The sequence below is a fragment of the Epinephelus fuscoguttatus genome, linkage group LG13, assembly GCF_011397635.1.
Source record: "Epinephelus fuscoguttatus linkage group LG13, E.fuscoguttatus.final_Chr_v1".
NCBI classification, from domain to species: domain Eukaryota; kingdom Metazoa; phylum Chordata; class Actinopteri; order Perciformes; family Serranidae; genus Epinephelus; species Epinephelus fuscoguttatus.
This window is the reverse complement of record NC_064764.1, coordinates 25,656,146-25,676,453: the sequence shown is the minus strand read 5'-3', so window position 1 is coordinate 25,676,453 and position 20,308 is coordinate 25,656,146. Positions and strand designations below refer to the sequence as shown.

Sequence of the window (20,308 nt, the reverse complement as noted above, 5' to 3'; positions counted from 1 at the left end):
ATTAGTAGTATCTGCAATCTGTGGTGATAAATACGTGAAGATGCCAGTTTGTAAGGACAAAATTAGACATATATTAGGCTGAGAGAAAGTGCCATGCCTTGAAATAGAAGCTGAGATCATAAAAAGCAGAAATTAAGAGAGATGTGTGTGTGGACAACTCTATCGCAGCAGGCAGTTTATAACCAGCCTCCGGCATGGTGCCACTGTGGCTTCATGAACAGGATACTGGGTGTCACACTCCCTCCAGTCGTCGCGACGTCTGATTTCGACACGGCCCACAGTCTATAGGCTCAGTGGACCAGCCCTCTCTCCAGGATCACGTCGCCCGAGTCAACTACGGGCGCACCTTCCGCTTTGACAGTTGCGTAATAGACCGGCCCTATCGCTTTAACTCAATTACGCATAGGGTTGGTGCCATGTAGTAACGCGGCTATGAGATCTAATCTATATTGAAATGGATCACAGTCAAACCGGATCTGCGGTGCAGAGGGAAGGCTTTGATTTCTGACTTGGGTGGGTGCCAACCCTACCTTCCCTTTGGCCCGGCCCTGCCCGGCGCGGCCTACTAACCCTGGTCAGGCTGACCAGCCCCGGGGCGGCGCGTCAGAGCGCAGCGGTGTGTGCTCAAACCGAGGCGAGTGTGTGTGCGTGTATGTGTGTGTGCGCCACTCAGCACCGGCCAATCTCAGTCAGTGACACAGTTATATGACAGGGCTAAGCTATCCGGAGCTAACGTCATGTTCGCCTGACACATTTCCAGCCTGAGTTAGTGTGGAGACATTTATACACTGGGCCTGGTACATGCAGAGGAAGGTAGGCTACTCTAGGATTACAGGGGTGTACTTACTGCTGACTTTCATGCTGCCGAAAGCCGAGGGCTGCGGCACTGGTTTGCAGCTCTCCGCGAAGGATGTGGTCCTGGGCCGACCCGACATGATCCAATCCCTTTGCTTCTCTCTCGACTCGGGAGACTGTGACTTGCTAAACGGCAGGGCTGATTGATCCGCCGGACCTTCTCATCCAAAAAGGATGACAGTAAATGAATCACACTATAATTCACAGGGGGAAGACAGGCAGAAAGAGATCCCTTTATCCTTCCACTGTAGTCCGTATCACCTAATAAACTACCCTTTCTTGCCCACCAACGGTTAAATCAGAGCAGCATATCTTCCTTATACTCCAGGTTTTCTCTCAGCGGGCCTTTGAAGACACGTCTCCGACTAAAATAGTCATGAATCTGGCCTCTCCCTGTGCCCCCCTTCGATTAAAACCAATCGCGATTTCTTTCTGGGTGCTGAATCAATCTCACAAAGATGAAGAAAGGTGAGTCGAGGTGTTCAGAGAGCTGATCCGGCGCGGATCACAGGGAAATGCGGCGTTTTCTGGACGATTCAGGACACATGCAGTTCCTCTTCATATCCCGATGTGGAGGCTCAATGATCCGACTGCCATGGCGGCTCCCTCGCTATACCCTAGCCTACAGACCGTCCAACGGAAAATCTGCCAGTTGCCACAGTCCTCCTCAACGAATTCACTGGCTCTGCGCTGAGTCAAAATCCGCCCTCGCTGCCGTTAAATTTCCGCGTCTTCACCGAGCCTCCGGGGCAGCGACCTCTCCAGAAAATGATGGTCTTTAAGTACAGAGTGCGACGATACTGAATTTCTTTTTTTATTCCTTCCCCATAGGTTTCGGGCTCGCTGTCTTTGTCGCTGCGCACGTTAGCTACGCCACTTCCGTAAAAGGTTACAGGGAACGCTGCGCTGTAACGGAAGGAGGTTCACGCCGCTGACGTAACCCGCGAGGGAGAATAGCAAAACTGTGAACGCGCAAACGGCGAATCTGGGGTGGCCATTTTAGCCAATCACAGAGGGTATCCTTCAGAAATGGGCGTTTCCCGTGTTTCTGTCGTCCAATAGAAACGCCGCTCTGGAGCACCACATGGCATAATGTGCTTAGCACCGCCCTCTCGACTTCAAAGGATTTTTCCCATGCCGCGGCGGGGACAATGGGCGGGTCCGCTCCCAGGATTGATGGCTCTGTCGGCCAATAGGGATCCAAAGCCGGACTGTCAGTTCAAATGGACCCAGCTGTCACAGAGCACCGGTGGTAATGCATGCAGCACTGTTGCTATGTTAGTCACACAGGACAGTCCACTATCCCTCCACCACTCTTTTTTTTATCCACGCAGTCCCCCTGGCACATCTATTAAATGAGAGTCATAATGCTTCGTAATTTTAATAATGTGTGTGTGCATATGTGCATGGCTGCCTTGTCACTACAAGTCTTTATCCAGGCTAATTTCACCTCTATCCTTATCACTCATGTGGCAGCTTCCTACTGTCTAATAGGGAGCCATTTATAAAGAGTTTATAGTTGCAACTAATTGCCTTATTATTGGCAAATAAATCATATATTACACCATTTAGCCTGGCTTTAATTGAACTGATTTTAATCATATTTTATCATTATTATTATTTTGATAAATAAATTTATTTTATTATATTTTTTAATTTTGTATTTATGATTATTGATTATTTATTTATTTTTACTAATCTGATTTTTTTTATCTGGCATATTATTCTATTTCGTTACTTATTTATTTACTTATTTTTTATGAGTGCTGTTATAATTTTAGTCCTTACCATTACAGTATGAAAAGTGCCATATAAATAAAGTTTGATTGACTGATTGATCATTTATCAGAAATCGGTCTCCCCCTGCCAACTCAAGCGCCACAACTTAAAAGAATAAAGTAGATGAACATGACTATATTTATTAATACAGTGCAGTTTCTTCTTTTATCGCATTATTGCCAAATTGTGTTTTCTCCTCATGCCACCATATTCTATTACCATTTCATGTACGCCTATTTATTCATTTTTAATAATATCTTTGACTTCATTGCACACATATGTGTAGATAATAAGACATGTGCATTTGTCCCCCCCAGAGGACTTTTAGTTCAATGAAATTTAAGACATTTCTATCTTAACTTGATGCAGAAAAGCCACAAACTGGTGCATAAAATTCACCAGCATGCAGGAAGTTAAGTGTTTGATGCTCTCAAATCCCCAACCCTCCATGTTACTGGTGCCCCCCTTAGTTTTAAAATGAAACCTACGCTCTTGATTGCACTTTATTTTATTTATATGTTGCATGGAGGAGGCTGAAACAGAATCCCTAATTCCTGTTTTGTTTAATAATATATCAAATCAGATATATCAGATTTTAAGTTGGGATGACTTATTAAGACATGCAAACAAACATAATTTGTGTCACTCGCAGTTCCATAAGAGGAGACTGTCCTGAAAAGTGCTTTTAGCCAGTCGGCCTGGTCTTTAAGAGGTTCAGGAGAGTGGGATGTCAATTCATATCAGAGAACTAAACACTTACAGATCTCTCAGTAATCAGTTAAAACAATAGGTGATTAATACATACACATGTAAGCACTACACTCTTTTCTTCTGTTGCTAATGATGTGTCCTGCTGGTGCTGCAGTGTTGCTTTATATGGAAATATGTCATTACTGCCTCTAGTGCTTTTAAAAATTGTATGTCCTTTCGTTTTATATTGCATCAAGTTTGCCTCAGGTTTTAGCTCTGAATCACAAATTTGATGATCATTACATCCTCATGACTAAACAATAATCTTAAAGTAATCTATTGTTGATGTGTCCCTTCTTAGATAAACTAAACTAAACTAAATAATAACAACAAAGGTGAATCTTGCGCCTTTACTAATGCATATACAGTAGATCAGCTGTTAATAAAAACACATTTCAGGTTTCCAGGTTGCGAAAAATTCCCACTGGCTAGTGTTATTTCTCTGGAATAATGTAAATATTGGCAGCCGTTATTATAGGAAATTGTGTTATTAATAGTAAAGTTGTTAATAAATCAGCTTTGGTTCGACTCCTCTGCAGCTCTCAAGATAAGTGGTCATAGTCTGTCATCATATCAGCAGCTGTGAAAACTACTCTTATTAGTTTTTAACTGAATAACAAATCATTAGTACATTATTTAATAACCATTAATAAAGCCATCAGTGACACCGTAATAAGCTATAAATTATAAAGAGGGACTTATTAGGAGGTGGTACGCATATGTTTCCCTGTAAATGAGGTCTATCATAACTAATCTCCCTCTATTATTCATTTCATGATAAATGTTCAGGGGTACAGTGGATAGCCATGAACTGCTGTGTTATTCTGAGAAGGAAATGTATGTGTGATTCATTGACATCTATTTTTATTCCACAATTCCTCAACATGTCAGTATTCCTCATCTCGAACAGAATGCAGGTCACTTGGCAGGAGAGTCTTTTCCTCCTGCACAGCGATGCCGGTAGTCTGTCTTTTCTTTGTGCGGTTTATTTATACTCCGTTGTGCTCCGTATCAAAGGGAATTTCTCCCGGGCTACCCTTCAATGGCTCATATGCAGAATAGAGAAGTCTCCAAAACAGGCAGCAGAGCAGAAGTAACGCGAGAGACGCCGTTTTCCCTTCATATAGCAACACCTCCTCCGGCAAACACACATTTTCCCATTAGCAGAAGAGAAAAATACACAGAGACAGAGAGGAGATAGTGGGAGGGAGTGTGTGAGTGAGTGAGAAGCCGAAACAGGAAAGAGAAGTGCAAAAAAAAAGAGGGGGAGTTATACTGTTTTTGTCTGTGTTGCAAGAATAAAATGAAAACTCCCAAACTAACTGACACACAGGGCAAGATAGTGTTACAGCATAGATACACAGGCTGGTTTGTGGGACTCTGGGCGAAATAGTTAGGGGGAATATGAGTTCATTCTTTGCCCTGCTGCAGGTTAGCAGGTTAATCTGGGCCTACATTACGCCACTGGTTTGCACACTCTCTGTGTGGCTGTTCATGCTGTGGTGGCTCCTTGTTATCCGGTGTATAAAACAGGAGATGCTGCAGAATGAACAGTAAGTGGTGCTTACCAAACAACACCAGAAAAGGCGAGGGCTTGAAAATCAAAGGGCAGCAGGGCACTCTTTTTCCAACACACACACACATGAGACACTCAAGATAACTGTGACATTTGCACATTAAATACACCTCCAGAGTCTGGGCAATGATACTGAGAAAATAATTAAGAGCGTAAAAGCAATAGAAGTGGCCTGTTTTCTCCAGTTGTTTTGACAGTGTGGGCGACATGTTTCACAAAGCATAGAAAGCACCTGACAACAATTTAGACACAAAAACAACAATATGCAGACCATAAAATAAAATGGCATACTTTAAGAAATGAATATGACAATGTAAAACAGCAAAAAGGGAACAGAAACATCTACTAATAAATATTAAAATAAATATTTGCACAATAGCTAATGCAGTGTACATCTCAACTGTTCTGTGAAGACCTTTAATTTTTGCTTTCTGGGTTTTTTTATTTGTTACTCTAAATGTCAGACGTAGACGTTATTGGAATGTAAGGGGTGTTTTTCATCTGACAGCAGAAATATACAAATAATGCCATAAGTAATATTAAAAAGTAAACAACATTGTGTGCTTGTGAGCTGCAAAGGTTTTCATAAATCTAATAAAAGAAGTGCTCTGTCCCACGACGCAAGATTCAAGAATACCAACGTTGTTTTCATAAAGACAGCGGGACACATTCCTGCTGAAAGCTACAGTGAAATCATGATGTTTCTTAGTATGTGAATTCAAGTGGTGGAAATGGTTGAACGTATAAAGTGCAGTAAACCCGTGCTCACACAAAGGTGGGTTTGAGGTCTTCTTTGAACACCACAGGGTGTGGGGAGCGGTACAAGCTGGTGAAGGCTTCGTACTCGCTGTCAGAGTCCGAGGAGGTGTCCGAGGACAGGAGGGAGCCTCGCTGCAGGCACGAGTCGCAGTAGGGGCGGTGGTAGTAACAGTAGTCTGTCGAGCTGCTGGAGTCGGAGTCCCAGTACCCACAGGAGTCTCTAATGTGTCTGTGGTGCGGCTCATTATCACCACCCGCTTCCACGTCAGGTGGAGCTGTGTGATCTGCGCAGGGCAGGGCTGAAAATCTGTTGGACTTTGAAATACGCCTGCGATGTTTTCTTATCACTTCATTCCCTGCCCCATCCTCCTCCTCATCCTCCTCCTCAATCTCAAGTTCAGTGTTGAGAGCCTGGAGATGGGTGCCATCCACGGTGATCCCATCAGGGGGCTTACGTGGATTTTGGCGTTCACAGTTTTCCTTTATCTTCCCACAACCAGCAGCCTCTGACCCTGCGTAGAAGCATGGACCTCTTCTGGAGGGGTGGAAGGGTGGCCGACGTTTCCTCATGGTGTACGGGGAGATGCTGGGGTAGCGGAAGAGAACAGGTGGATTGGGGGAGCGTGGTGTCCGCAGGGAAAGAGGGGAAAGTACAGAAGCTTCAGTAAATTTGATCTGAGAGGGCCTTCTGGATATCTGACCGGGTGATCGCAGCACACTTTCCATGACTGCATCCACACTCAGCTCCTGGAGGATTTCTTGCAATTGTTCACTGCTAACAAAACCAGTCGGTCTGGCATTTGGTCCCAGCTGGGCTGCGAGGCCACTCTGATTGTTGAAAGTTTCAACCTGAGAGGGGTTCAACCCTCTAGGTGACTGTAGGGAAGTCACAAAGTGTACTGTCTCCTCTGCTGTCCTGAGTAAGCCAGGGGACTGGAGGGACGTGGGCTGTTTGAGATCCTCCCCTGCTCCTTTCTCGGCTGGGTCTCTGCCTGAGGGGCCAGCGGTGGAGACACCTCTCTGGTTTTCACTATTATAAATATCATCGAAGAGAGGAGAGGAAGCAGCGATGGGGGCTGAGGAGCTTGGAGCAGAGGGATTCTCAGAGGGCGGCATTAAAGCAGCAGCAGCAGTGAGGTGAGAGGTGAGATGTGGGGATGAGAGATGGGAGTTGGTGTCTCTCTGAGGTAGAGAAGAAGAAGAGGAGGGGCCGTCAGACTGGAGCTCCGTGGTCTGGGTGGAGGATGAGTTGAGGTTGGTGTTAGAAGAGTCCATGTCTCGGTCCTCGGGAGGCTGACTGGCTGACATGAGTCGCAGGAGTTTATCCTTTGCGTTGTTCACCTGCTCCTGCAGACTGTCAATCACAGCGTTCTTCTGGAAATTGCAACAGAAAGCACAAACTTAAACACTCCGACTCACAGAGAAAAACAACTTAACAGGAAGTCTGCACACATCTGCTACCTTTAGATGATTTAAATTGACACAGACAGCACAGTCAAGCTCTGGGACTGTATTAAAATGATGTATGCTGTTGCAATTTTATGGTTCAGTGCAAGTCCCAGCTAAACGATACCTTTAATAAAAGGAGGGCAGAAGTCAAGTAAAATCTGTGTGGCAACGTGATTTTTAAGGATTGTTGCCAGTTTGAGACCACTGTTGGCTTCATTTAAAAGGCATCTTGTTTACTGAATTATCTAGCTTAAGTCTAGCTTTAGTCAGTTTCTGCATGACACTGCTACACGCACGTTTGACAGCTAGTGCTTGTCACCCTACAAAACTTCTCTTCAATGCATCATTGGTCATTATGTGTAAGTTTACAGTAATGAAGATAAAATATTCAGCTTAATGAATTGATCCAATATTCCAACTTGTACATAGCTAGGCTATGTAAGCTCAATACATTACAGAAATGTCAGAAACAACTTTGCTCTTCATTATTAACAAGTTGTTTAAATGCTTTGACCAGTGAGATACAACACATAATCTTTGTAGTGTACATGTTGTTTCCACATAATAACTTACAGCTCATGAACAAACCAAAGGCGGACGAATGATCATCTGACGAACACATGAATGCACCATTGCCGTTGGCTGGCTGAGGTCTCTGCTCAACTCAGATTTAATTGCTTCCCGTTCACTCACTGTAGCATGCAGGGTGACCAGTAGGCTATGATAACATTCATTCATTCATTTTCTGTAACCGCTTATCCTATTAGGGGTTACAGGAGGGCTGGAGCCTATCCAGCTGACACTGGGTGAGAGGCAGGGTACACCCTGGACAGGTCGCCAGACTATCACAGGGCTGACACATAGAGACAGACAACCATTCACACTCACTTTCAAACCTATGGGTAATTTAAAGTCATTGATTAACCTGCATGTCTTTGGACTGTGGGAGGAAGCCGGAGTACCCGGAGAAAACGTACGATGACACAGGGAGAACATGCAAACTCTACACAGAAGGGCTCCCCCAACCCTAGGGTTCAAAACCCCCGCCCAGAGTTCAAACCGCGAGCCCTCTTGCAGTGAGGCGACAGTGCTAACCACTGCACCACCGTGCTGCTACAATAACAGTGAGTGGTAAAAATTCTGTTATTTCCAGCTTTTCTATGTGCAGAAAACACCACAAATAAAAATAAGCACAACAGGTGTAGGTGTAAGTGTGACCTAGATAACTGACGACAAATTACAACAAGTATCTGTATCATCGCATTATGAGACAGGCTTATAAAAGGCTTAATAATAATTTGACTTTTTCACAAGAGTTTTTTTTTTACTGAAGAGTAGACTTTATTGTTTAAAAATGTACCTCATTAATAAGTTTTTTCATGGAGCTGTTCTCCCCCAGCAGGTAGTACATCTCATCCTGGCTGTACACCGAGGGCTGGCTCTTACTGGGGCTGCTGAAATACTTGGCCATCTGACTTGGGTTGTTCTGGTCCTCCTCAAACTGCCGCCACTGGGTCAACTGTAAGAATACAGTAAGTCATGCTTAGGTTCAGCTATAGATACAAAACACACACCAGTAACATGTAACCAGGACCATGTGACAACGGACCTTTTGACCAGGTGCGTATGAGCGTATTGCTCACTGCTAAAATATTTCCTTCCTTTCCGCTGCAGATGCATTCCTTTATTGTGACATAAACCCACTGCCAGACACTTGGAGAGTCATAAACCTGTTTGCAACGTCCTACGTAGTTTTGACTCATTCACACCTTCTGTGTGAGTCACACTCCACTGAGAGACATGGCAAACTGACACGCACATGGAGAGCAGAGGTGTGGGCACCGCAGCCACTCATGGATTGTACTACTTTTGACACAAGGCGAGAGAAAGTCATACATCTGTCATTCATCTGTCCACAGTTCCTGCCTGTCTGACTGTTTTGATGCCAGTTTCCAGACATAGTATCCTATGATTAAATGACAGTTCTGCCTTAAAAAATAAAATCCCCCGATGGTAGTTTCTGCAAGTGTCATCACCAGAAATATGGAGATGTCATAGGTGTGTCTCCAAAGATAAAGAAGAAATCCTGAACTTTCTTCAAAGCTTGCAACTTGAAACTTCCTTGTTGTTCGTTTCATGCATCTTGTATATCTATCTTGAGCTATTTTTTCCTCACCTGAGGCACAAACAACATGCAGTTGGTAGCCAGCGTGCAGATGAAAATGGCTCCAGCCACAGTGCTGTAGACCAGGTTGGGCCAGGCCTGCAGGAAGATGGACACAGGGATGGCGACAGCCGAAGAGAGGGTGACCAAGGTGACGGCTGTTATGATGGTGGGAGACTGGTTGACTGGAGGGTGGCTGACATTGCTGGTCAGTCCAGCTAGGTAAGTCCCATAAAGGAGGAGACAACCCTGAGGAGAAATGTGGGGACACAGAAAATGTAAATCAATGAATCATGTTACCATAACAATGAAGGAATTCAAAGCAGAGATTTATAATTACATTTCAACTGAACATGGCTTACCTTCTGAACAGCTATAATGATAACCCACAGATCAGAGTATGCAGAGGAGCAGGTGTCCAGCTGAGACAAAGAGTAGGAGATGTCTTTCTCCACCACCTAGATCGGGAAAAAAATCTGTGAGCTGAAACCTGAATACATTTATTTATGTCACCAACATGTCTATGATTAATTCCATTAACACAGGACGAAGGAGTTTGTGATCTCACAGCCAAAAATCAAACTTTCTTTTAGTCTTAATTTGATATCAATAAACAATCAGATGGAAAAACGTGTTGGCATATTCAGTACAACGTGTTGTAATCCTCAAACTGTTCTGTAGGCAAGCAAAATAATCTTAATTTGTTTTACAACTCGCTTTTCAGCCCCACAAAATCACCATTCAGTTCTACCTTGACAACAGCTCCGACAGATCGTGAACACCTCATGGGGTCTGTGAGGTTCCAGGCGGTGAGAACAAGCATGTCCACCATGATCAGCAGAGCCACCATGCCCATCAGCTGGATGTCTCGGATGATCTGAGACAGAAGTCACCAATATGTGGTCATTCAAGCGGTGGCGATTAGCTTTAGCCAGTGGCTTATGCACACAGGGACACACATGCACCAACTTGCAAATTACAACACACAGAGGTAGCGTGACTTCATTCTCTGCCTGGGATCCCATTACTCCACTATATCTTTGCATAGTAAATAGTTGTTTGCTGTGATATTAATGCTCTGAATGAGGTAAACAGAACCTTTAAAGAAGAATGTTTAAAGAACATTTCCATTTCCACCGAGCACTATGGTATGGTACAGTTCAGTTCGGTACGCTTTTTTTCCGTTTCCACTGTGAGAAGTTGAAGATGGTACCAATGGAACCGTCCTTTACCATCCCCATTTTTGGTTACCCATCTGTTTGGGTACCTCACACACAGATCTGGTACTAAAAGGTGAAGCTGCTTGCCTGAGGACTAAATGCACAAAACCACTATTTTCAAATGGAGAGAGATTCTCACTGCAGTTTTATTTTGCTGGACGAAGCAGTGAGTGACAATTGCCCCGCCCACATGAAAGACTACTGTTTGTGGTGGAAATGCTGGGGTCTAGGTACCATGTCTGAAGGGTTACTTTTGGTTCCAAAGGTACCATACTGAAAGTGTTTGGTGGAAACGGGGCTAAACAAGCAAGACAAAATATGACATCCTAGGTAGATGTAATAAGAAGATGAGAAGATGTTGAATTATATGTTGAATAAGGAAGCTATGAAAATCGGCAGTAAAAAAGATGTGATCATCCCCTTGGCCTGAAAGCGTCTGCCTTCCTCTGCTGCTTCTATTCAAATCTTACCCCTCACAAAACACTGTTCATCATAAAAAGCCTCTAAAAAACATTTGGAGTGTAATGAATGCATCCTGGAGCAACTAACAAAAATAAAGCTAATACAAGGTTGTTGATGCTAAAAACAGACACGACCACCAGGAGGCCGGGGGAGCATGCCTACCACTCTCTTGTCAGGCACCCGCTGCGTGAACACTCTGTACAGTCTCCACGTCTTCCCCAAAATTGGGCCAAACACCAGGGTACTGCCGACACACAGAGTCCACATCCGAGCCTGTAGGGGAGAGCGCTGATTAATTATCCCGCAGTGATTCATCCAATAATATGATGAAGGCCTGAGGGGTGACTGTGGGGCTTACTTGTAGCACAGCTGTGGATGCTCCACCTTGTGAGTGCGATCGTTCATCAACGGCAAACAGGAAGCCGCTGCTGTAGGTGAGGACGCTTCCAAAGAGAGTCAGGACGTTCAGGTTGGGACTGGACATCTTCACGATCCTGATAATACAACATATGCAAACACACACACACACACAGTTGATCAGTTAATTCAGTCAATACCTCCTTAATGTTTCTATATATGTTTCACTGTAGTCTACCTGTTGTTTTTGAAGCGCAGGGTGAAGAGGAGGAAGCAGAGAGCCAGCAGGATGCCACAGGAGAGCAGCGTCCACACCACAGCACTTAACACTGGAGAAAGAGAACGCCTCGGGAGCTCCACTGCCACCTGCACACACACATGAAAACCACTTTAAATCAAGTCTATATCTTTGCAGGTGTAGCTCAAATACATGTGCATTACTTGTTCTGAATTCTCTTTCTAAATGATAGATGTAAAAGCAACAGAAGACAGGATTCAGATGACTAAATAAACTTTATTAAGGCAAACAGAGCAGCAAACATACTTGACCTTTGCTAACTTTATTTAAAAAAAGAGAAATTATAAAATATACAGAAGAGTTGAAATGTCAGATTTCAGTTGTAGACAGGCAAGATGATCAGAGGAGCAGAGTTGACCCCGCCATGATTACGTCGAGGGTTAAAGTAAGGAAAAACTCTCTCAGTGAACGTGTATCCGGTGAATGAGTAGATATGAGAAGCAGAGTCCACGTTGTAAAAAGAAACCTGCCCACACTCCAGATCCACATACACCCCGACACTCTGGGGCTTCCCAGTCAGCGGCACCCGGATAGGAGTGCTGCTGAGGGCCCAGTAGCTGTTGTCCTTTCTCATCCCCAGAGCCCAGTAGCCTGTTTCGGGGTTTAGCATATTCCCTCCTTTTCTGTTGACAGATTGAAGCCCAACTCCAATATCCCACTCTGTCTTCCCCTTCACCTGGACCTCATAGTACAGCCTGCCAGAGGAGAACCCCTCCTTTCCCAAGACACTGACACCAGGGTAAAATCTCTCTGGGTTGTCCGGGAGGTTCAGCGCTACATCGCCATGATAGACCTGTTTCCTGTTTTCAGACAGCACCAGTTTGGGATGAGCTGTGTCAGGGTCAAGAGTCACGTCCACAGCAAACTGCTGAACCCTCTGGAATTCAGTCTCACATAGCCTCTTCACCTCAGCTTTTACCATCTCCTCCAGCTGACATGCTACTCTCCTCACTGCTCTCCTCACCGTGCCCACATGTACAGCGCTCTCCACACAGGTGTCAGACCAGTCTTTGGTGTCTGGCAGTGCGGAGAAAACTGGAAAGCTCTTCATGAGGTAGAGGTCGTCTTCAGTGTGTGAGAGCTGCTCCAGCTCCGTGTTTCTCCGCCTCAGCTCCTCGATCTCCTGCTCCAGCTCCATGATGAGACCTCTGGCCTTGCCTTCAACTTGCTTCTGCCTTGCACCAATCACCTCCACCAGCTCAGCTTGGCCTTTCTGGACAGAGTGGAGGAGGTTGTTGAAGACTTGCAAACTCTCCTCAATCTCTCTTTCTGTGTTTCCTCTGCTGAGCTGAACGCTTTGATTGATTTCGCTGATTTTCTCAAGTCGGCCGTGAATCATTTCCTCCACCTTTGCATTTATCCTTTCAATCTGAGCTCTCCTGTCTCTGCTTTCGTCCGCTATGGGTACAATGTAATGAGCACTGTGGTCTTTCTTAATGCAGATCTGGCACACATGCGCCTGGTCAGTGTAACAGAACAAGTCCAGGAGCTTCTCGTGCTTCTCACACACTCTGTCTTGCATGTTCATCATGGGGTTGATCAGGCGGTGTTTCTTGAAGGTGCCTAGCACATGATGGGGCTCTAGGTGCGTCTCACAGAAGGAGGCCAAACAGTCCAGGCATGATTTAAGAGCCTTGACTCCTTTTCCAACACACACATCACATGAAACCTCTCCTTTACTGCCTGAATATTGGTCCACAGTGCTGGCTCCATTTTCATCTTTCTTCCCTGATGACTTCCTGAACTGAGAAGCCACCTCAGATATGAAGGTGTTAACCTTGAGCTCAGGCCTCCTGTAGAACTTTTGCTTGCACATGGGGCACTGCGACAGATTAGCACACTGCCAGTATCCTTGTATGCAGTCCCTGCAGAAATTGTGCCCGCAAGGAGTGGAGACTGGTTGGTTGAACAAATCCAGACAGATGGGGCAAAGAAGCTGCTCCTCTGTCAGTACGCTGCCAGCAGCAGTAGCCATATCTGGGAACACATCCAGAAAGAGAAGCAGGTGGGAATTTATGGAAGAAGTTGGCTCTGATCCTTAAATTTATTTCTTTACACTACACTATTAAGTTTAGAAACAGTTGTGCCTGTTGAGCTGTCTGCATCCACGAATAGTAACAAATGCTCGGTGTTACATTTCAGTAGATATCTCATTTTAGCCAAGCAGTTTTCATGTTGACTGAGTTCAACAGACAATAATAGAGAGGAATTGTTAAAACACTAAAATAAAACTACATTAAAATACAGTCTTGTCACATAATCCATTAATTACCATAACAAAGCAAACACAGTGCAGCTCGGTGTTCCCTTCCCCTGGCAGGTGAAGATGATATCTTCACTTTGAGACTGACAAACGCATAAATTAACATCATAAAGCATGGAAGAAATCAAAGAGATAACTTACCTCGCTTTTATGTGGTGTAGCACAGAAAGGAAAGGAGTCTGTAGGAGAGTGTTTGTGTTCCCTGACACTGTGGCTCTACTACTTTAGTTTCTATTTGGAAAGTCACATTACACTCTCTTGTGCCCGCCTCATGTTGCTGAGCGTCGCTTCTCTTAAAGGCACCAGTGACTGACACGATACTAAACATAGTTTTACTAGTCCAGCACCATTACATTTGTAGATCCCTAATGTTTTACAGACTCCTCAAGTGGTAAATATCATTTCTAGGATATTTTTATTTGAAGTATTTTGTAAGGTGATGCAAGACAGATATTCCACAAATTTTCAACTGTAGACCCATGGTTATCACAGAACTGATAACTAAAATAATTTTAAAATGGTAATAATATAGTGTGTACTTCACCCTTATGTCATTAGTGTGATTGGTTCGTTACATGCACTATCACAATAATAGACTGCATATTCAGGTTCCTAGACTTTATAGGATATGTTTTTACCCTTTAACCTTTTGGAGGGCCAAAAATATTCTGTTGGATTTCATCAAGCCATGTCTGCCAACACGTGTGTCTGTGTGTGTGTATATATAGGCTACACATGCATGCACAAGCATGTGTCCATGTATGTCTTTTAATATGTCAGTTGCATGCATAAGATTACATGTGTGTGCACTATATTTCTGCGCCTGCTATTGTTGGACACGTGTGTGATTACCGTGCTGAGACTGCATAATCTCTGCAGAATGTCGAGGCCCTCCTGCCTGTTGACTCCTGCGTGGATGAAGCAGAGCGGGGAATCACACTGGGAGCTGCAGTTCAGCTCAGGCTCCATGACTGACCCCGGTCTGTCCACTTTCACATGCACATCCTGCGGAACATACAGATAATATGACGGATATGATGACATGTGGCAATTAAAGGTCCAGTGTGTAGGATGTAGCGGCATCTAGTCGTGAGGTTGCAGAACTGAAACTTCTGTGCACCATGTGTGCAGGAGAACTATGGTGACTGACGCAAAAATGCAAATGGCCCCATCTAGAGCCAGTGTTTGATTTGTTCATTCTGAGCTACTGTAGAGGAACATGGCAGCGTCCATGGAAAAGCACCAACTCTGTATGTAGATACATTAATTTTTACCAATAGATGCCCCTAAATCCTACACACTGGACCTTTAAAGACATCAATCTTTGTAAAACTGACACACAATCATTCAGAGAGCATTCTTTGCCCCCAGTTTTAAGAGCACTCACTGACCTCAAAACCAGAAGGCTGCAGGGACCAGGGAAACACATTTTATGTGAAGTCCTGCTTCTATTTCCAGGTCTCATGGAGTAGTTGTAAGACTAGTAGCCACCACAGAGTGGTGCTATGAGGGAAACCTCTGAGAGGAGGAGTGATGGGGGCATGGATGTGATTTTACACTGACATTACACTGAGTAAAAAGCTTTATATCAGCACCAATAAACCAAACAGACACAATTTTCAGGGTGAAATTAAGGTTCGAATAGAAATGCCCGAATAAAGTGTCAATTATTTTCCAACACCAGCACTCGGCCTCTGTGACAGGAAGCCTGTGTGTTTCTGCTTATCCTCAATTTCCACTAGCCCCACACCATTACTGACAACACAGGAGCATGCTCTGCAGAAACACACATCTGTGCACAACACAAAAGACAGAGCGAAACTAAATAAAATATAACAACTGCAATATACCAAAGCTATCATTTGCAGTTTCACTGAAGGCCGCATAATGTGCAATCAGCAGGTTATATAAGGCATCTGAGACTGAAAAGACGTAAACTGTGGAGAGTATCACCAAACAACTGTTTGTCACTCTTGCCACAGGCATTTTTATGAGGCTACCCGTGCTGCACTGACATGTTGCAGATTTAATTATGCGGCATGGTATCACCTGATACTCTGAGCTGTAACTAGAGAGTCTGATCACTGGAAACGCTGCAGTGACTCAGCCAAGTGTTGTCGAGACCATGTAAGACCACTTGTATCGATACAAGTTGGCAGACAGGGGAGTGTTTACGTGAGTAGGGTGTTAGGCAACACACGTCTCGTCATTGTCTGTGGAGTGACTAAGACAAAAAGCGCTCTGGGACAGTTGGATGATGGGGTTCAAATCAAAACAGAGCAGTGTGGGAAATCTGTGTTAAGAAAGTAAAGTGGACTTGGATATCAGACGAAAACCATCCCTAAACATGAGATGGCGATTTGAAAGACTTCCTAGGTGTAAGCTATTAAAGTGGAAACAGACAATAGACAGTTTTTACTTTAACTTATCATTATGAAGTAAATTTTGATTGCACAATGTAATGGCTAGAGAATAATGACACCATCAGCGTTTAGATTGGTTCCATAGAAGCCTCACTTTCACTATGCAATTCTGTAGCTATTGGTAAGCAATGGTAACTATCTTAATCAACAAAGGGCATCAATGTAAGTTCTCTTCAAATACTGTCCCCAGTAGGGGAAATGGCAAAAGGTGGAACAACCAACCATACAGTACGACATCAATCACATTTACACACTGACTCTGAAACTCTTGCTTGTCATTGCGGTTTTCAGAACAGGGTCAATTTTCTGCGCTCGGAGAGTTGTTTGACAAAGACGCAGTGACGAAAATAGTGTAACCTGTGGGACACACACATCTGCAACAAGAGAAAGGGAAGAGACGCACGGTATCATTTCATAACTCAGATAGCTTTTAACAAGTCAGGTGGTAATATTCAGGTGGATGATGGTGATGAGGAGGAGGATGAAGACAGACAGAGAGAGAGTGATAGTCGGGAGACAGAGTGTGAGGACAGCTCAGCCCCTTCAGGTACCCACGGTGCCAAATGCAAGATGCCAGAAGAGTGTGGTGGCAACCAGGAAGGAAGCAAATGTGTCTTGTCATTTTGTCTTGTATTGTGAATTTTTGCGGAGAATAGAATAGAGCAATAAATCGCATTTGTCTCAGTGAGCAAGTTTTTTTAATCAGATGATGGATTTAAAAAAAAGCATATGAAAAATATGGCTTGATGTGCAAAGGCCTTAACTGTGGAAAACAAAATGCACCATGTCCTGTGTTGTTGGTCAGTGTCGCTGCCCAATCCGTACGAGCATCTCGATTTGTTCTAAGCATGTGTTAAGATGGTTGGGGTGGTTGGAGCATTTACCATTGTTGCCGGCTCACCCTTTTTCCCCTCTGAGGGTGGTGGCCTTGTGGATAACCTGTGAGGGTGTGACGTGTACTTCATGGTGTACATGGAGGGAAACAGCTCTCTCGCGGTGACATGGTGAAGACGGCAGACAGCAAATAGTGATGATAGTCAGCAGAAGTAAGAGTCAGGGCTACTGTTCGACCTCATGAGAAGGCCATGTTTGTTGTTTTTGGTGAAGACTGCAATAAAGCCATTGTTAGTGAACGGCATCCGAACGCCTCGCCACCCTTCCTTCTGCAGAGTGGTCCAGACTGCTAGAAGCTAGTTACCAGCGTATAATGAGCCAAGATAAATTAATGTTAATGAGCCAGTGTGTTCCCAACCACAGTTTGGAGCTGGTAAGCTGTTACTGAGAGAGGTGACACCTTGAATGCTCGGGGTCAGGACAGCCCATCGGTCAGGGGACAGAACCTGAACAAGTCAGGTTTCCGGTTTGGATCAGGTTGTGACAATAGCTGCTAGACTCTGAGGAAAACAGAAAGCAATCCTGTTGTCTTTACAACCACAGCCCAAATAACATTGCTGCTTAGAAAAACTAAGCAAGAAAAGTTGAAAAGTTGTTTGTTTCCACTTTAAATGAAGCCCACAGTGACCCACTTCTAGAAATTAGTAGTGTCAACAGAACAATGAAGCCCAGTGGGCAGCATATCTGGGAAATGTCTGGAGTTCCTGTTCATGTCCTGTCGTCACTTTCCAAGTTTAGATCACAGTTCTGCTGTTTTCCGCAGGAAAAGCCGGCAGAGAGAGGCATTTCCGACATTTTTTTTTCAAAATCCTGCCTAGGTAGCTTCCAGTTTGGAAGAAAAACCCGCCACCCTGCAGAGGTCAACAAAGGTCGGCCAACATTAAGCTGTGGGGGTCACCATGCATGCAGCAAGAGCAGTGCCCTTCCCCAGGCTGAGGTAGGTTTTATGGACATGTTTTGACAGTTCAGAATAGTCATGAGGAGTGTCTTTTGAAGTCTTGTAGACTAAACCGCAAGTAATACCTGAGCTACCTGTGGCCTGAGCCTCGCTTAAATGTAGGCAGCCTAACCTGAGTGCAGCTTAGCTTTCACTTGCTCACATGCCCTTAGGGCCTCTCTTTACCTTAATTTGTCTTTAATTTATGGAACTATCTGCAATATTTCACCCCTTCCTGACAAACCTCTTGGCTCAGAGAGACAGAATCGACTTTTCAATGGCCTTCACCATGAAACTTTTAATAAAACAAAATGGAGTAAAGCCCATTCATCGTCCTGTCAGTCTCTCTGTTTCTCTTTTAAGATTAGAGCGGTGTAACCACAGGCGCTGCCAGATGTAAAGCCCGGTTCAGGGGCCAATATTGAAACATTCCTCCTCAGTCTGTAATCCGTTTATAAGTTTATTCTTTAAGCTGAGTTAGAATGCAATTACTGGCACTGAAATCCCGCCTCAGGCTCGGCGCGCGTCATTTTCTGCGCCCACGGTGCGTTTTCCAGTCTGCTTCGACATTAGTCACTCAAGTTTGTCAAAACTTCCTCATAAGTCATTTTATGAGCTTAAGTGGTGTGTATGCACCGGTGCTGTATAAAACCACGTGACCATTTCAAGCAAAACACCTGATGAAAGATGGAAGATTTTTTGCGCGTTAAACATTAATTTTAACGCGACAGGAGGCGGTGGAAAACAGGAATAATAACAGTTATTATAGAGGAAAATCACGGTGTCATATTGTTGATTTGATAATGCTATGAAGCATTTAATTGTACATTATGTCACATCTATATTAAGGTGTGAGCTCCATCCGCAGCCGATTAATTAACTGTTTATCAAAGCCATCCTGTTTGGTGCGTAAAAACATGTGCTCACCTCACCTCCCTGCTGCATCGATGCAGCTGCATGGTAAAATATCAAACTCGTCAGTGAAACAGCTGGATAAGAAATCAAAAATAAGGAGAAGAATAAAATGAAAGCATAAAAGCAATGTTTAAAAGAGCAAACCTTGGTCTCCAAAGCGCACCGTCGTCTCGTCCCGCTCCAGGCTCCATCGCGCAAGACTCAGAAACTTATTAGTAAAAACTGAAAACAAATGCCTGGATGATATGTTATCTAACATAGCTACAAATGTCCCATAGCTGCAGATTTGTAATGAATCCCTCGACGTAATGTGTCCGTCAAATTGTCAGTCGACAGAAGATCCTGTCACTCAGGAAAAGTTCACCAGACTGCCGGAGTTCTCATTTGTGCAGTTAGGGAGGGAGGAGTGTGTGTGTGTGTGTGTGTGTGTGTGTGTGTGTGTGTGTGTGTGTGTGTGTGTGTGTCAGGGACAGGAGGTGTGTTTGTGTGCGCCCTCTTTCTCTCTCCCTCTCTTTCTTTCCTTTGTAAGCTTTCCAGCTCCAACTGCCCACCAAATGGGTTTCAGAGTGTGATGTGACCCATGTGGTGCAGGAGGGTTGTGACAGTGTGGGTGCAGCATGTTGCAGGATCCCCCAGGGGACTGGGTGGCATATGGGACAGGGCGGCACAGTGTGTCCACAGTGCAAATAAATACACTGAATAACAGTACTTGTTTTAATGGAAAGAGAAACACACCATCTCCATTTTGTTTTTCACAAGCACTGGGCTTCCACTGGGGATGGCATTTGGTCAAAATAGCCGCTTGGCTGGTAAATCACACCAAAAGATGGAAAAAAAAGGAGCTTCTGTGTGAGTGCAGTGAGCCAGCAGAAATATTTCTGCATTTGTTCCGCCAGCCGTAAGAGGCATAAAGGTGTTATTAAGACGTCACAGAGATTTATAGTGCGAGTCTACACACAGGGTCATTCCTGATGAGGGAGTGTCACCAGCACTGACAGCTGTAAGTGGGGAGCACAGACACAAGACAGGTTATTAAAGAAGAGGAGAATATGCAGCTTTTCATTCATTCATCACCCCACTATTCAGTCACACACACACACACACACACACACACACACACACACCATTTTCTTTCTCCTGTGTGCACTTCAGCTCATACTGTGCTAAAAACGTTTTCGTCATTTAAATGTTTGGTTTTGAGAAAACT

At 44.4% G+C, this 20,308-nt stretch overlaps 3 protein-coding genes across 4 annotated transcripts in view; all 3 read right to left on the bottom strand.

The window, feature by feature from the left end:
• Positions 1-1,735, bottom strand: part of gsk3ba (glycogen synthase kinase 3 beta, genome duplicate a) — a 44,535-nt gene extending 42,800 nt beyond the window's left edge. The window contains exon 1 of one of the 2 annotated variants that reach the window (XM_049594770.1): positions 848-1,735. In XM_049594770.1, coding sequence (XP_049450727.1) covers positions 848-935 — 88 coding nt within the window. In that variant the 5' untranslated portion in view covers positions 936-1,735. The remainder of the gene's footprint in view (positions 1-847) is intronic. The other variant, XM_049594771.1, reaches the window with a different exon arrangement.
• A 2,910-nt stretch (positions 1,736-4,645) lies between these two features.
• On the bottom strand, positions 4,646-19,454 carry gpr156 (G protein-coupled receptor 156). The gene is made up of 10 exons (XM_049594767.1): positions 19,246-19,454; positions 14,785-14,937; positions 11,610-11,737; positions 11,373-11,508; positions 11,177-11,287; positions 10,084-10,209; positions 9,695-9,790; positions 9,345-9,581; positions 8,529-8,687; positions 4,646-7,093 (listed from the first exon to the last, which is right to left on the bottom strand). The coding sequence occupies exons 2-10, from the start codon at positions 14,899-14,901 to the stop codon at positions 5,726-5,728; spliced, it is 2,478 nt and encodes an 825-aa protein (XP_049450724.1). The 5' UTR covers positions 14,902-14,937; positions 19,246-19,454; the 3' UTR covers positions 4,646-5,725.
• LOC125900027 (E3 ubiquitin-protein ligase TRIM39-like) lies at positions 11,691-14,149 on the bottom strand. The gene is made up of 2 exons (XM_049594769.1): positions 14,074-14,149; positions 11,691-13,646 (listed from the first exon to the last, which is right to left on the bottom strand). The coding sequence occupies exon 2, from the start codon at positions 13,642-13,644 to the stop codon at positions 11,986-11,988; it is 1,659 nt and encodes a 552-aa protein (XP_049450726.1). The 5' UTR covers positions 13,645-13,646; positions 14,074-14,149; the 3' UTR covers positions 11,691-11,985.
• Positions 19,455-20,308: the final 854 nt, after the last annotated feature.

Bases quoted from the DNA above. Each gene is read 5' to 3' on its own strand.
- gpr156 (XM_049594767.1), bottom strand. From the start codon at position 14,901: ATGGAGCCTGAGCTGAACTGCAGCTCCCAGTGTGATTCCCCGCTCTGC. The intron at 11,738-14,784 runs GTAATCACACAC...GTGTGTGTGCAG, and splicing joins GATTATGCAGTCTCAGCACG to GTGGCAGTGGAGCTCCCGAG. The intron at 7,094-8,528 runs GTACATTTTTAA...TGCAATTTCCAG, and splicing joins TGAAAAAACTTATTAATGAG to AAGAACGCTGTGATTGACAG.
- LOC125900027 (XM_049594769.1), bottom strand. From the start codon at position 13,644: ATGGCTACTGCTGCTGGCAGCGTACTGACAGAGGAGCAGCTTCTTTGC.